This window comes from Mandrillus leucophaeus, unplaced genomic scaffold, assembly GCF_000951045.1.
Source record: "Mandrillus leucophaeus isolate KB7577 unplaced genomic scaffold, Mleu.le_1.0 Scaffold55, whole genome shotgun sequence".
In the NCBI taxonomy this organism is placed as follows: Eukaryota; Metazoa; Chordata; class Mammalia; order Primates; family Cercopithecidae; genus Mandrillus; species Mandrillus leucophaeus.
In genome coordinates this window covers 1,215,246-1,232,270 of record NW_012105919.1, presented here as the reverse complement: position 1 = coordinate 1,232,270, position 17,025 = coordinate 1,215,246, and the positions used below count along the sequence as shown (strand labels likewise).

General features: G+C 41.6%; 2 protein-coding genes across 6 annotated transcripts in view; one reads left to right on the top strand and one right to left on the bottom strand.

The window, feature by feature from the left end:
- The window catches only part of PPTC7 (PTC7 protein phosphatase homolog (S. cerevisiae)), a gene marked incomplete at its 5' end in the record, with an annotated part of 49,519 nt that extends 44,450 nt beyond the window's left edge, over positions 1-5,069 (top strand). The window contains one exon of the mRNA XM_011997933.1: positions 1,233-5,069. Coding sequence (XP_011853323.1) covers positions 1,233-1,291 — 59 coding nt within the window. The remainder of the gene's footprint in view (positions 1-1,232) is intronic.
- Positions 5,070-6,244: 1,175 nt separating this feature from the next.
- Positions 6,245-17,025, bottom strand: part of RAD9B (RAD9 homolog B (S. pombe)) — a 41,800-nt gene continuing 31,019 nt past the window's right edge. For 3 of the 5 annotated variants that reach the window (XM_011997862.1, XM_011997864.1, XM_011997866.1), the window contains one exon: positions 7,450-8,114. In XM_011997862.1, the coding sequence (XP_011853252.1) occupies positions 7,986-8,114 (129 nt within the window). In that variant the 3' untranslated portion in view covers positions 7,450-7,985. Of the gene's footprint in view, positions 6,757-7,449; positions 8,115-17,025 lie in introns of those variants that run through there. The other 2 variants (XM_011997863.1, XM_011997865.1) reach the window with 2 other exon arrangements.

The following is a 17,025-nucleotide window of genomic DNA, read 5'->3' as shown; positions in this document are numbered from 1 at the left end:
GTCAGGAGGATGAGAGCAAGTGCATGTCGTTATGTCTTCCCCACACAGCATGCCCTTCAGAACTGAACCTCACTGGCCGCAGAGGCAGGTGGAACCTGAAGCCCTTTATTGCTGCCACCGCAATGCTTGGACCTGAGCCCAAAAGGCCTCTGAGCTCTGCCCAGAGTGCGTGGACATTCCTAACAGTTTAACATTCTGCCTTTCACGTGTCTGACATTTCGCTTCTCCCTTCCTCTGGCTTTGTGGGACTCAACAGTATTTGCCTGCCAAATTGCCACAGCAGGGTTTGAAGAGGGAAGCAATGTGAAACTGCTCTTGACTGAAGACTTGTCCTATCTACTGCATGATGTGTGACTTTGGGAGCAGGCCGGTGGCTCCGTCTCAGGGCTGGGACGACATGTTGGTGCTAGCATATCAGAGCTAGTAGAATTAGTCAGTTTCTTGTTGATATAATTTTATGACATGTAAAACATTTCTTAGTCCTCCAAAAAATGTTAAAATAGAAAAAAAGTGCATGCCATAGCTGCTTGGCAGATTAGAATACAAGGCTATTCCTAGTTTCAAAACATTGGATATGTTTGTCTAAATTAGGATTGTGGGTATAGAAGCATGTAACTTTCTCGTCAGATTCTCTGAGATTGATGTGAACAGAGGATGTGGTGGCTGTTTGAATAGAGCTCCTGTTGTAAAGGAGCAGGGAAGATTTTTTTTTTTTTTAAGCTTCAGTTTCATATAATTTCTTGGAGTTTTGTTTAACTGTTTTTCTTTATCAAATATTTTTTTCTTTATTCTACTAGGGTATACTGACAAACCAAAACTGCCTGGAATGCAAGCATTTGTCTCCTAGTACTTATTTAAGTACACTTTTTTTTTTTTTTTTTTTTGAGGCGGAGTCTTGCTCTGTCGCCCAGGCTGGAGTGCAGTGGCCGGATCTCAGCTCACTGCAAGCTCCGCCTCCTGGGTTCACGCCATTCTCCGGCCTCAGCCTCCCGAGTAGCTGGGACTACAGGCGCCCGCCACCTCGCCCGGCTAGTTTTTTGTATTTTTAGTAGAGACGGGGTTTCACCGTGTTAGCCAGGATGGTCTCGATCTCCTGACCTCGTGATCCGCCCGTCTCGGCCTCCCAAAGTGCTGGGATTACAGGCTTGAGCCACCGCGCCCGGCCTTAAGTACACATTTTTTATTGACTTTTCCTTTTAAAATATACTGATAGGTTCTCATTTTCATTGTAGGTGGAAAGCCGGATGACATCACCGTCCTTCTTTCAATAGTGGCTGAGTATACAGACTAGCCGAGGTGTCGAGTCCTGCCTTTCCTTTCATCATCCCAAATTTCCCCTGCCATGTGTGCTGATCCTGCTGGCAGGACCACATTTCTTTGCCACTGATCTCAATGGCCAGTGATGTAAGTCTTTTGCCTGTCTTCTTGAGACCCATTGAGATCTTTGTTGAGAACCACTACTATCATTCACTAGCTCATATCTGCCGGCAGCAATTGAAGAGATCCAAGATTTGAAGATTGGCCTTCATTTCTCGATGTTCTTTCCATGATGGGGATGGAGGTGTTCAGTGCCACCGTGGCTGTTTCTTTTCAAAAGTAGTTGAAGTATTGAAAAGAGTAATGTTGGTAAAGTGAATTCAAAATCCTAGTGTGCTAAAGGGATTGTACAAGTCTAACACAAATTGTACGTAATGATACATCTAGAAACATACATTATTCATCAAAAGAAATGTTACATGTGTACTCCACAGGCATAGTCTTTGTTATGATGATTGGTGTGGCTTTATGTCTTTGTTATAAACTCCTATTTTTCAGGGGCTTATGATTCTGCTCTAAAACATTGCTCTGGGTTATACAGTTTTGATCCCAGAAGCTTTTTTGTTACAAATCGGGAGAAAAATCCATTTTAGTTCTATGGGTGCAAATATTTCATGCTTTTAAAAAGATGCTTGTGTTCCTATGGTTAAAGTTTTGGCAGTTTATTGATTAGTCCAAATCACAGGCTAAGGTCTGATCACCAGGAGGGGTGGGGGAGACACTTTACCAGTATTTCTTTATGGAAATAATATTCAAGATTGTAAAACCCCTCAAAGCCTAGAAATTTAATGTTAGGCTGAAATTCCTCCTAGTTGTCTGATAGGATGCCCCCGAATGGGAACTCTAGGGCCCAAGGCCTGAAGGGTTGAGAACAAACAACTGTAACTTTGAATTTTGTTGGCTTTCAGTGGTCATGCTACCTACCCATACTTGTACTCTCAGACCTTTTATTAGTAGCCTTGCTTTCTATAGAGCATGCACCAAATCCAGTGAGTCCATGTGGAGAGAGCACTGTGTGCAGCGGCAGCAGCACAGACGTCCATGAGGAAAACTCCCAGTGATGATCTGACATTTACAATTACCCCACACAGAAATGTAGGGGTTTCTGAATCAAAGCTTAATGTTTACAGTTTCCGAATAGCCATTTTGCAGTGTATAGTTTCCTTACAAATCTACCCCGCATTCAGTTTTCCCATTATCTGCAAGCTGAAACTTATTTTTAAGGTTTGTGTACAAGTGGACTGCTGTAAAGATATATATTTTTGGGTCAGTTTTTTCCTTCATTAACTTGGTGGTAGAAAAAAATATATACTTAGAAATCCTTAAATTAAAGCCATGTTTTATATATAAGTCAGGTAACATTGGTGTATAGATGAGAATGCAATTAAACCTGATGAGAATCTACTTGAGAATACAGAAAGTCTTTCTCTAAAGGAGATACTGACTCCCTGGTTTATTGCATTAAAATTTATGTTTGAGGTTACCTCAACTTGTTTTAAAAGATTTTGTTTTGTGAATTTGTACTGTATATTTGAGTAACTGTCAAGCTTTTATTTAAAATTGTTTAACATGTACCATGTACATGTCATTACTATATTTCAATGCATCATGCTTGTAACAGGCATTTCATTTATAATAAGAATGAGTTATTCATTTGTAAGCCGTTCAGTAATTTATCTACTATTCCTAAATTGGCATAATGTTAGATAATCTATTTTGAATCACCTTTAATTACATGTCAGAATGCCTTAACTACCCTAACTTGACAAAACAGAATTCTTTGGTAGACGAGGTGGGGGCGGGGTGGGGGGTCTGGAGGGAGACTCTATTTAAGGAGAAATCATGCTATGATAAAACACAGAAGCATGAGTGGCAAGTGGCGGGGTATTTATTTTGCACAAACTATTTGCAGTCTCTGTGTACTTAAAAAGTAAAGAAAGTTGCATCCAGAAGGGTTTTGTTAGAAGGAATACATTTATATTAGGATTGACAACTTCAGCTCTTTTGTTTAGGTTTTCAATTATTTTTGGTAAGAGGTATGTAGCCTTATGATCTGGATATATTTTGCATTCATTTTCCAACGCCTATGTTTAATTCCTGGTAAGAGCAGTGCTCGTCAAGTTTCTGGTTTTTCTCTGCTCTCATTTAACCTGTCAAACACAATCTTTGTAAAGCTAGATTGGTGGTGTTATACACAACTCATTTACTCAGCTTACCTTTTTGAGAAATGATTGTTAGAAATTGACAATGTGTTTGTTCCAGTGATACTGAAAGTAGTGGGGCAAGAATTGAGTTTCACAGTGGAATTGACTTTGGATCTGGCCTATAGATTAGTGACATAAAATATTTTCTCTATTTTCCCCTGTTCTTTTTGTGTTATGCACTTAATTTTATGACTGCCGGGGGGGTCAGTTGGAGTGCTGCTTAACAAGTATCTCCCCTACTCTCAGTGGTCAGAGGCTGTGTTGGACCCATAGTAGAATTTTCCAGGTCACAGACCCAAGCTTCCATGGGTTGTTACTGTGCTGTACCACTTGGTGGGTCTGATTCTGAACCTGATGTGTGTGTTAATTGTATTTTAAGCCACACACACACACTTGCCTCATGTAATGGACTTTTATAACAAAAGAAAAAATTTGGATTTCTAATTTACAAATGGCAAATTATCCCTCTCTGGATGCACCAAAGACCAGTAAAGTTTATAGCTTTTCCATCTATATTTATAAAGCAATACTGTATTATAAAAATCAATATTTTTATCACATGCTTGAAATTTTTATTTTGTTCTGTTTTAAAATGTGCACTCTAAACATATCAGAACCTTATTTCTTCCTATGAACTTAAGCTGCCTGCGCACAAAAAAAAAAAAATTTTACCAAATGGAGATGCAATAGAGTCTATAGGCTCTGAAAACTAAAAGAAGAAATGGGAGGCAGGGGGAACAAGTTATTTGTCCTGAGTTACTGTATTTGCTTGACATGGTTGATGGGTACTAAGTCACAAAAGAATCCATTCCAGGTATGCATGTCTGGGGGTTGGGCTGTGTCTAGATTAGAAACTCGGTTTTAAGCTTTGCGTGATGGGAGAGCATCGTCTCCTATCAGCTGCATGTGTTCTGGATAGGACAGTAGCCCGGAGATGGAAACCACCTTCAGTACCACTAGCCCACCATACCAAGTAACAAGTTAGGCAGGAATCGTGGGAATTTATTGAGTCAGCTTTGAGTGTTTGGGAGAATGTAAACAAGATATTGGCTTGAACTGTAAACATTTGTACTTTTGGTAAGTTCATGGTTCCTTAGGTCACCTTATACCAGCTGTCTTTGGTAGAAGCTACAGCATTCAGTTTCTCTGGAAACTGTATCACATTTTTGCATTTTAAAAATTTTACAGTATCAAAAAACCAAAATCTGCTTATAAAACAAAACATGAAGCAGAACATATTTGGATTCTATTTATTTAAAATTAAATTCTTTGCAAAATTGAACTTCTCAACTAAAATGTGTCCATGTCAAAATTTTAACTGTTAGCAGGTAGTTTGTGGCAAAGATGGCTAAATAATGAAGCAAATTAGAATCTGTGTGTATACTAATGAGCTGCTTTTTTTCTGTTGAGACTATCATTATTTGTCTTATTACCCAAGAGGCAATTACCTGAATTTGGATGTCTGAATTATAACTTATGCAGGAATAGTTCTGTAAATACATTTAAATAAACTGTAAAGATATTTAATAAACATAGTATTTATACTAATCTGTGTACTTCTTTTGGTTTGAATAGTAACTAAGTGAGACACCAGCCCTTGACACTGAGTTTGTTCGTCTCAAGTCCTCATTTCTAAGCCTCCTAGTCATTCTAGCACTGAATATATGCTACTACTTTAACTGGCTCCAACTGGCTGCTTCACTACATCAGGTGAGCTTCCTCAGAAATTCATCAATATGGACTGACAATTGAATGTAAATTATAGAAGTTTTTCCCAGCTGAGGCTTTGCACCTTCCATATATAGAGGGAAGTATAGAGGGAAACTACAAAAAAAATCTGGTGTAGAGTCGTGTTGTTTAACAACAGAGATGTTCTGACAGATGCATCCTTAGCAATTTCATCATTGTGTACTGACACAAGCCTAGATGATCTAGCCTACTACACATCTGGACTATATGGATAGCCTGTTGCTCCTAGGTGACAAACCTGTATAGCATGTTACTGTACTGAATACTGTAGGCAGTTGTAACACAACAGTAAGCATTTTAATATCTAAACATAGAAATGGTTCAGCCAAAACTATGGTATGAAAGACAAAAAACGGTACACCTGTATAGGGCAACTCCATTATCTTATGGGACCACCACTGTCTGTGCGGTCCATCATTGACCAAAACTTTGTTATGCAACAGATGACTGTATTTCAACTTAGCACTTTGTATCCAAATTCTAAAATCCAAAGTGCCCGGCTAATTTTTGTATTTTTTGTAGAGATGGGATCTCACCATGTTGCCCAGGCTGGTCTTGAACTGCTGGGCTCAAGTGATCCTCCCACCTGGGCCTCCCAAAGTGCTGGGATTACAGGCATGAGCCACTATGCCCCACTAGTGTTAACTGTCTTTAATAGTCCAATGCTGCATCCAGGCTATTACTGATGATGATGCTTTCAAGACCTAAACCCCTCTGCCTATTTCAATGAATGAACCAGAAATGTTATCCTCAGCAGAGACCTACAGAGTTACTCTTGTGTATAAAAGCTCCCTGTGTCTAACAAATCTGCATTTGTTAGAAATATCAGAAATTCAGTGTTAATCATCAGTGTAAGCATGAGATACATAAATCTTCAGCCTACCATGTGAAAGGACTTAGTTGAAATTATGTGGGCATTGCCAATTACCACAAAAAGCTTGGTTAAGGCCCATTTTCATTCACTAAGGAACATCTTGGGATGAACTTGAGTTTTTATTAGGTTATTGTGGGTAGCTATGACTCATTACTAAGCTACAAGAGCCAAATTCATTCTGGTTTCAGTTAGAACTCTATTCACAGTTCTAAAGCATGCTAATCTACTCCGCCACCTTTATGAATTTCTCACAAAGTCTAAACTACAATTGTTTGCCCGTTAACATTTCCTTAGGTTTGAAGGTTTCAGAAAGACTTAACAATAAGATGTTACAAAAGTCTCGTTTGTCAGGTTATAATTGACTGTAAACAGGTTTGGGGGAGGGAGAGGCACACATCATAAGACATTACATAACTATGTTTTGTGCCAGATTTTTTAGTCCATTTGTACAGGTAAAAAGCTAACTCTTAAAGGGCCAAAGAACAGAGACATTTGTCTTCTACCTTATTCCACTCCAAACTCAGGCTGTCTTGGCAGTGGAGGATACTGTTCTATGTCAGGTAATACAGAAATATTTGGCATCACTTCCATTAAATTCTTTTCTGCATCACACTGCAAAATAAAAAATCACATCTGAAAATCAGAACAATTTGAGGTTAACAAATAAAATTTTTTTTTTTTTTTTTTTTTTTGAGACAGAGTCTTGCTCTGTTGCCCAGGCTGGAATGCAGTGGCCGGATCTCAGCTCATTGCAAGCTCCGCCTCCCGGGTTTAGGCCATTCTCCTGCCTCAGCCTCCCAAGTAGGTGGGACTACAGGCGCCCGCCACCTCGCCCAGCTAGTTTCTTTGTATTTTTTTAGTAGAGACGGGGTTTCACCGCTTTAGCCAGGATGGTCTCGATCTCCTGACCTCGTGATCCGCCCGTCTCGGCCTCCCAAAGTGCTGGGATTACAGGCTTGAGCCACCGCACCCAGCCAGAAATAAAATTTTATAATACGTAAAAACACTCCAGGCTGGGCGCAGTGGCTCAAGCCTGTAATCCCAGCACTTTGGGAGGCCGAGGTGGGCAGATCACTTGAGATCAGGAGTTCAAGACCAGCCTGACCAACAAGGTGAAACCCTGTCTCTACAAAATACAAAAAATTAGCCCGCCATAGTGGCACGCACCTGCAATCCCAGCCAACACTGGAGGCTGAGGCAGGAGAATCACTTGGACCTGGGAGGCAGATATTGCAGTGAGCAGAAATGGCACCACTGCACTTAAGCCTGAGTGACAAAGTGAGACTCCGTCTAAAAAAACCAAGTGAAAGTGACTATATATTTTTATTCTTGATCTTTTTTCCAGGGTTTATTCTACTTAAAATATAAAAAACAATGGACAAAAAAGGCCATGGTATTACATGAGAAAACTAAAATCCAAATGTTTGCAATCAAATACAAAAGATACCTGACTACAAATCACAAAATTCCATTTCAAGCCATCTTGATGCACTCCAAATGGCTGTTGAATAAAGTTTAAATACCTTTATAAAACTAGCAAAGATGTTAAAAGCTCTAGGGTGAACATGCATTGAATTGAATAACTCTAATGGGCTTTTTTCCTTCACAGAAAACTCTTCTGCCTCCCAAGTAGCATAATGGATTTAAAGCAAGTTACATACACTTGACAAACAGCTATTTCTAGATATGGTTGTTGTACAAGGTGATGTGGTTTAAAAGCCCATCCTCCATTCCAAGGAAGTCCTGGACAACCTCTTTTAGACACTAAACATGCAAACTCGTGCTTGAGGGGCAAATGAGCCAGTCACTGGGCTGTGGGCCAGCTCAGACATCATTAAGCATTAGAATATAGAGAAACTGCCATTATTCATGTCCTCTTCACTGTCACTTGCTCTTGCCAGACTGTCGAAAGGGTGGTTGAAGTGTTCTTGCTGGTCAGAAGAAACTGCTCCAAAGAACATGCAAGAAAACTGGAGGGAAAAAAGGAACTGCACTGTTGATTCCAAAGAGAAAGTTTGCTCATTAAATGCTCCAGGTGACAGTCCTCTTCAGAAATCTGACCAGTATTATATCCCTCTTTGCTGGTGATGGTTCACAGAACACCCAGAACCTTCATTATTGGTCCAACAAGTCCTAAAACTATACCTTTCCCTGACTTCAAAGGCACACGACAATCTTCAGTTTGGGATCAATGGTCTGCTGCTGACTCCCCTCCTGAGCCATCAAAGCTTCCACCAGGACTGTGAAAGGCAGAGGTCAAGGAAGCCTCTGTAGGCCACTGGATGAATTCATCCATCTTTCCTTCCTCTCCTGCTACAGCAGAAGCCACCCTTCCAGGTTAAAGCCAGTCATTCCCTATCTCCGCATCCCAGCCCCCTCAGAATATTAGCATTTTCAAATGCTCAAATGCCTCTCATCTTTACTTTTTTATTTGTGATCAGGTCTTGCCCTATTGCCCAGGTTGCAGTGCAGCTGTGTGATCACAGCTCACCACAGCCTCAAACTCCTGGGCAATCCTCCCACCTCAGCCTCTGGAGTAGCTGTAACTACAGGCATGCACCACTATGCACAGTTTTGGTTTTTTTTCCCCTCATAAAGACGGGGTCTTGCTATGTGGCCCAGGTTGGTCTCAAACTCCTGGCTTTAAGCAATCCTCCCGCCTTGGCCTCCCAAAGTGCTAGAATTACAGGCATGAGCCACTGGGCCCAGTCTTCTTATCTTTAAAATACAGAAATAGCCAGGCACAGTGACTCATGCCTGTAATCCCAGCACTTTTAGGAGGCTGAGGCAGGTGGATCGCCTGAGCTCGAGACCTCAGGAGTTCGAGACCAGCCTGGTCAACATAGTGAAACCCTGTCTCTACTAAAAATATAAAAAATTAGCTGGGCGTGGTGGCGGGTGCCTGTAATCCCAGCTACTAGGGAGGCTGGGGCAGGAGAATCACTTGAACCTGGGAGGCGGAGGTTGCAGTGAGCTGAGATTGAGTCACTGCCAGCCTGGGCAACAAGAGTGAAACTCTGTCTCTAAATAAATAAATAAATAAACAAACAAATAGCCTAACCTTATCCCATTTCCTTCAGTTACCGCTTTATCTCTACTTGTAGACCTGTCTACACCCACTGTCTCCATCTTCTCATTCTCCTACTCTTTAACTCTACTTTAAAAAAGCTTCTCTAGGTCAGGCACAGTAGCTCACACCTGTAATCCCAGCACTTTGGGAGGCCAAGGCGGGTGGATCACCTGAGCTCAGGAGTTCGAGACCAGCCTGGGAAACCCTGTCTACTAAAATACAAAAAAATTAGCTGGGTAGTGATGTATGCCTGTAATCCCAGCTACTTAGGAGGCTGAGGCATAAGAATCACTTGAACCCGGGAGGTAAAGGTTGTAGTGAGCCGAGATCGCGCCCCTGCACTCCAGCCTGGGCAACAGAGCAAGACTGTCTTAAAAAAACAAAACTTCTCCCTCACTGACCCCCATATCACAGAAACCCCCCTAGAATTTACCACATCCTTAAAGTCAGGACCCATTTTCAGTCCTCCCCACTTGATATTCACTCTGACACATCTTTCTCATGCTGTACTCTCCTGGCTGCTCTTAGCTGGCTTGCCCTCTTCTAAGCAGCCACTGAACTTGGGTTTCTTAACTTCAGCGCTGTGGCCATCTGAGGCCTTATGAGTCTGGGGTAGAGCTCTCCTGCAGGGAGGAAGATGATGGGCGGCACTGTGGGTCTTTACTCGCTTACATGCAAGTAGCATTCCCTTAACATATCCAAAACTGAATTCATGGTCCTACTAAGCCCTGAATCTACTTCTCCAAACCTAAGACCTTTTTCCTTAACCCCCATAACCAATCCATCACCAAGTCTTGCTAGTTTTGGCTCCTAAATGAACTATCTCCACTTCTCATCTAAGTAATCACTGTCTCTCAGATGCTACAATTGGGTGACTATTGCCTCACTGAAGCCCGTTTTTCATATAACACTAGCGGCTAAAGTCATCTGGTCAACATTCAGCTCTGTCAGCCCTCCCAGATAAAGCCATTCAAATATTTTAAATACCCAGGTACTTTGGCCGTTTGCACAGCTTCCAGGACTCTCCAACATGATCTGGGCTCTTACCAAGCGCTCTAGCCTCCCCTTGTGCCACCGTCTCCCTCTGGCTCTGATCTCCAACCACAGTGGCCATCCCTCAGCTCCTTCAAGTCCCCAGGCTCCTTCCCCTGCCAGGGCCTTTGCACAGGCCGCCCTCCCTGAGCTCTACCCCCACCCCCATGCCCTCATCCTTTCCAGCTCCGCTCAAACACCAGTTTCAAGGGGAAGACGTTCTGACCTGGATTAAGGCAGTACATACCATTAAGTCTTCTCCAAGCACCCTGAACTTCTCCTTTATTGAACTAAACACAGCTTTTTAAAAATTATATATTTAGTCATGTGACTATGTTATACCTATACCCTAGTCCTGATACCTGATACCCATTCTAGTCTCTAAGTTGAGGAAGCTTGTTTATTTTGTTCACTGTAGTATCCCTAGCATGGCTGTCTAGGACACAGCTCTCAAGAAATATTTGGAGCTGCATGGTACCACAAGAGAACAAATGAATGAGCCCTGTTCTTGGGTCATCCTCACGTCTCAGAAGGTGAAGATGCCCTCTGCAAGGCTTGCCTTGCAGCTGTTGAACCTGCTCCCCAGACAGCTGTGATATAAGCTGTGGTGGGCAAGATAATGGTTCCTAAAGAGGTCCATATACTAAGCCCATGAACCTCTGAAGATGTTATGTCACACTGCAAAGAGGAATTAAGGTAGCAATTGGAATTAAGGTTTCTAATTGCTGATGCGGAATAGCCAAGTGGGCCCAGTGTAATCACAGAGATCCTTAGAAATGGAAGAGGGAGACAGAAGAGTTAAGGTCAGAGTGCGGCTGTGTGGAAAAAACCAGCCGTTGCTGATTTTGAAGCTGGAAAGGAACTACAAAGCAAAGAATGGAAGTGGCCTCTAGAAGCTGGAAAGGGCAAGAAAGCAGATTCTCCCCCAAAGTCTCCTGAAGGGAACACAGCTCTGATGACACCTTGATTTTAGCCCAGTGAGACCCAATTAGGACTTCTGACTTTCAGAACTGTAAGATACTCAATTCACGTTGTTTCAAGCCACTAAATTTGTGGCAATTTGTTAGAGGGTCATTGGGAAACTAGCATACTGATCTGGCCATAATGGGAGGCATGGTTTTTCTTTTTTTTTTTTTTTTTCGCTCTGTCACCCAGGCTAGAGTGCAGTGGCGCGATCTCAGCTCACTGCAAGCTCCGCCTCCCGGATTCATGCCATTCTCCTGCCTCAGCCTCTCGAGTAGCTGGGACTACAGGTGCCCACCACCACACCCAGCTAATTTTTTGTATTTTTAGTAGAGATGGGGTTTCACCGTGTTAGCCAGGATAGTCTCGATCTCCTGACCTTGTGATCCGCCTGCCTTGGCCTCCCAAAGTGCTGGGATTACAGGCATGAGCCACCGTGTCCGGCCAATTGGAGGCATGGTTTCAATTGCCTCTAAAGAGTCTAGTCTTCACCAAGGTCAAGATCCTAAGGCTAGAAAAGACCTAAATATAGCACCTGTGTCTGCCCATGTACATCATCACATGCAAAGAGCTCTTGATAATGTTTGTGGTGCTGTATGAGACTCGAAAGCTGAGGTTTTCTTTAATCTTTGAGAGCTGCCCTGAATTTGCTACTGGCTTAAACACTATTTGCTACCCTCCCTTGTCCCCACCTTCAGCCTGTGAGTCTCATATGGCTGGATAATGGGGCCCTTCTCCATGTCTAGTAATCTAATGGAGGAACCTTGAGAACACCCATGCAACCAGAAATTAACCTCAAATCCAATATGAGTTGGGTAAGAAGAGAGTTATAAAATCCTTTTTTTTTTTTTTTTACTAATATACATATTGTCCCTATTTTGATGCCCCCAAGAGCCGTGTATAACTTCTGGTTTAAACTTAATGAAAAATCCACAGTGGGTCAGGCACGGTGGCTCATGCCTATAATCCCAGACTTTGGGACGCCAAGACAGGTGGATCACCTGAGGTCAGGAGTCCGGGACCAGCCTGGCCAACACAGTGAAACCCTGGCTCTATCAAAAAATACAAAAATTAGTTGGGCATGGCCAGGTGTGGTGGCTCATGCCTATAATCCCAGCACTTTGGGAGGCCAAGGTGGGCAGATCACTTGAGGTCAGGAGTTTGAGACAAGCCTGGGCAACAGTAAAACTCCACCTCTACCAAAAAATAAAAAAATTAGCTGGGAGTGGTGGCATATGCCTGTAATCCTAGCTACTTGGGAGGCTGATGCAGGAGAATCGCTTGAACTCAGGAGGTGGAGGTTGCAGTGAGCCAAGATTATGCCACTGCACTCCAGCCTGGGTGACAGAGTAAGATTCTGACTCAAATAGAAAAGAAAAAAAAAATCCACAGCAGAAAAAGCCACTGGTCATTGTTTAGAATATGGCGATATCTATCATAATTTAATTTTGAAAATTCTTTTTTCTAAAGTAGCACACCTCGCATATACTTCTTTTTTAAAATAAACTCAATTAAAATTGATTTCATTTTGGAATTCTGTGATATCACCCGAAGATATCCCAAGGCAGAGCAGAAGCTGTGCCAATTCCTGGCTCTGCACTAGGAACACAGAGGTAAGATTCAGGCCTGCTCTTGGGCAGCTCCTACTCTGCCTAGTGGTGTAAAAGTACACATAAAGAATTATCGTGTGGCATAATAACGAATGAATAGGGCCAGGCGGTGGCTCACGCCTGTAATCCCAACACGCTGGGAGGCTGAGGAGAGCGGATCACCTGAGGTAAGGAGTTCAAGGGCAGCCTGGCCAACGTGGTAAAACCCTGTCTCTACTAAAAATACAAAAATTAGCTGGGTGTGGTGGCAGGCGCCCGCAATCCCAGCTATTCAGGAGGCTGAGGCAAGAGAATTGCTTGAACCTGGGAGGCAGAGGTTGCAGTGAGCCAAGACAGCACCACCGCACTCCAGCCTGGGCGACAGAGTGAAACTCCATTTAAAAAAAAATAAAAAATTAAAAAATAACGAAGGAATAGGATGAACAAAACGTTCTGACTAGAATTAGAAGGCTTCAAAAGGAGAAGTGTCATTTGAGCCAGGCCTTGAAGGGTGGATAAAAGTTTGAAAGGGCTACATCTGTGTAGTGTGGGTAAAAAATAAAATTAAAAGTTTGAAAGGTAGAGAAGAAAGAAATATGATCACCCCAGGGTGTAGGAACAACAGCAGGAGCAAAAGTAAAACACAAAAGTGTGTGCCACACCTTTCCACTAGGATCAGGAACTAAAAAAGGAGCTCCCTCATTCCACTGCTACGCAGCATCGTACTTAATGCAGCTGAAGAGATAAACTGGAGGCATTAAAGAATAAAACAATTTCTATATAAAATGATAGTATGCCTAGAAAACCTGAGACAATTAATGATTAATGGAAACAATAACATAATTCAGCAAGGTAGCAGGGTATAAAATTAACACACACAAAAATAGTCTTCACATACATAATAGGCAGAGAAAATAATGGTAGAGAAAACTCCATGTATAGTAGCAACAGAGATTATTTAGGAATAAACTTAGTAATAAATACACAGGCCAGGCACAGTGGCTCACACTTGTAATTCCAGCACTTTGGGAGGCCAAGGCAGGAGGATTGCCTGTACCCAGGAGTTGGAGACTAGCCTGGAAAACATGGCAAAATCCTGTCTCTGCAAAAAAAAAAAAAAAAAAAAATTAGCTGGGTGTGGTGGTGTGTGCCTGTAGTCCCAGCTCCTTGGGAAGATAAGGTGGATCACTTGAGCTTGGAAAGTGGAGGCTGCAGTGGGCTGAGATCACACCACTGCACTCCAGCCTGGATGACAGAGCAAGACCCTGTCTCAAAAAATAAATAAGATAAAAAAGTAAATATACAAAACCTATACAAGGGGAACGTTAAAACACTCCTGAAAGACAAAAGTAGACTTAAACAAATGGAAACACATTGCCTATTTCTGGAAAGAATGAAAATGTCAGTTTTCCCTAAGTTAACAAATTTAAGAAAATGTGAATAATTTTGTTTGTTTTGAGACAGAGTCTTGATCTGTCACCCAGGCCAGAATTCAGTGGCACAATCTTGGCTCACTGCAACCTCTGCCTCCGGAATTCAAGTGATTCTCCTGTCTCCGACTTCTGGGTAGCTGGGATTACAGGCGCACACCACCATGCCTGGCTAATTTTTGTATTTTCAGTAGAGACAGGGTTTCACCATGTTGGCCAGGCTGGTCTCAAACTCAAGTGATCCGCCCTCCTCGGCCTCCCAAAGTGCTGGGATTACAGGCGTAAGCCACAGTACCCAGCCTGAAAATTTGAATAAATTTTTTATAGAAAAGATAAGTTGATATTAAAGTTCAAATTTAAAATAAACCTGGCTGGGTGCGGTGGCTCACGGCTGTAACCCCAGAACTTTGGGAGGCCGAGGCAGGCAGATCACCTGAGGCCAGGAGTTCAAGACCAGCCTGGCCAACATGGTGAAACTGTGTCTCTACTGAAAATACAAAAATTAACTGGGTGTGGTGGCACGCGCCTGTAATCCCTGCTACCCAGGAGTCTGAGGCAGGAGAATCACTTGAACCCGGGAGGCGGAGGTTGCAGTGAGCCAAGATTGCACTACTGCACTCCAGCCTAGGCAACAGAGTGAGACTCTGTCTCTAAATAAACAAACAAACAAACAAACCTTCAAGAACAGCCAAGAGAACACTGCCACAAAGACGAACCATACCAGACACCAAAACATACTCTGAAGCCTATGTAAAGTGTGGTCCAGACACATGAAGAGACAAATGGATCAGAAGAACAGAAAATAAAGTCCACAAGTGACTCAAAATAGAAAAAGAAATTTAATATATGATAAACAGGACCTTCAAATCACTAGGGCAAAGGCAGACTTCATAATAAGTGGTTCTGGGATAGCTGGGAAGTCATTTTGAAAAAGATAGAATTAGATCTGTATTTTATGCCATGCATAAGAAGAGAAACTCCAAATGGCTCAGGATGTAAATATGAAAAAATGAAATCCCATAAGTTCTAGAAGAAAACATGGGTAAATTCCTCTTTTAACTCCATGTAGGGAAAAGCTTGCTTTCTAATTACTGACTCAAAACTCCATTGACAATCTTTAAACAGTATAAATTGGACTACATAAAATGAAAAATTTGAAGAAAAAAAATGAAAAATTTTTGCATGGCAAAAAAAAACCTTACAACTGATAAAGAGGGAAAAAATAAATGCACCATTTATCACAGATACAGGACTAGTATTCCTATCTATATAAAGAATGCTTATAAAAACTCAACAGAAAAATGGGAAGAGACATGAATAAACAATTCACAAAATTATAAAATGGTCTTTAAACACATGAAAAGATGTTCAACCTTACTCACAATTAGAGAAATGCAAATTAAAACCATACTGAGATAACCATTTCTCAAATATCAGCTTGGCAAAAAAAAAAAAAAAAATTAAAGTTGGACAACACATGCTGCTTGCCAGGCTGTGGGGAAATGGGCACTCCACTACTGCAGGCAAGGCAAACTGGCATAACTGGAATCTGGCAGAACCTCACAGAACTACATCTGCACTCACCTTGTGAACCAGTGGTCCCACTTTTAGGAATTTACCTTGAAAAGACACTTCTGACGATATAAAAATATATATGTAAAAGGTTATTCATTGCGGCTTTGTTTGTAAATGTAAATAAAATACTGGTGAAGGAATCTAAATGCCCAGATATGGGAGAATGGTTGAATTAACTATGGTATATTCACATGTGAAACACAATGCAGCTGTTAGGGGAAAAAAAAAACCCAGGATGGAGTGATTTCTAGTATACGCTCTCAGGTACAAAAAGCAAAGTGGAAAACTGAATTTATAGTGTAAAAAAAAAGAAGAATGTGTATGTATCTGTGTACATACATTTGTGTAAAAGAAACATAGAAATGATAAATGAGAAACTAGGGCGGGCATGGTGGCTCACGCCTATAATCCTAGCTAGCACTTTGCGAGGCTGAGGCAGATGGATCACCTGAGGTCAAGAGTTCGAGATCAGCCTGGCCAAAATGATGAACCCACGTGTCTACAAAAATTAGCTGGGCGTGGTGGTGCACAATTGTAATCCTAGCTACTCGGGAGGCTGAGGCATGAGAATTGTTTGAACCTGGGAGGCAGATGTTGCAGTGAGCCCAGATCACACCACTGCACTCCAGCCTGGGCAAAACAGCAAGACTCCATCTTAAAAAAAAAAAAAAAGAAAAGAAAAGAAACTAATGAGATTTATTCTCTACAAGGGGCTGTAGCACAGAGTAGAAAAGAGAGAGGAAGTAACACTGCTTTGTATAGTTCTGACTTTTAGGACCATGTTAATGGTTCAGCACTCAAAGCAGCAAATAAATACAATCAACAAGGATTTGGGGAGAACCAAAATGGAAGACAAACAAACAAATGAAGCTAACTATATTACAAATGATTAACATCACCATACTGAAATCTGAGTGGGGGAAGAAAAGAACTAAGCTAAGTAACTTTGAAAAACATATTTTGAATACTTTAAGACTAAAGACAAGAATGTTCACAAAAATTGTACTTTTAGTTGTAGATTTTTCACAGGCGTATGAGTTAGAACTTCTGAAATTATGCATTCTGGGATTTACACTAAGTTAATATCTAGTGGATAAGAGGTAAGTTTCTCATTGTCAAAGAGTTTCAAATAAGGGGGAGAATAGCATGAACCCTATGGTGCTGGAATGGAATCGGAGGAATCAATATGAATTCACAGGTTTTTTTTTTTGTTTTTTTTTTT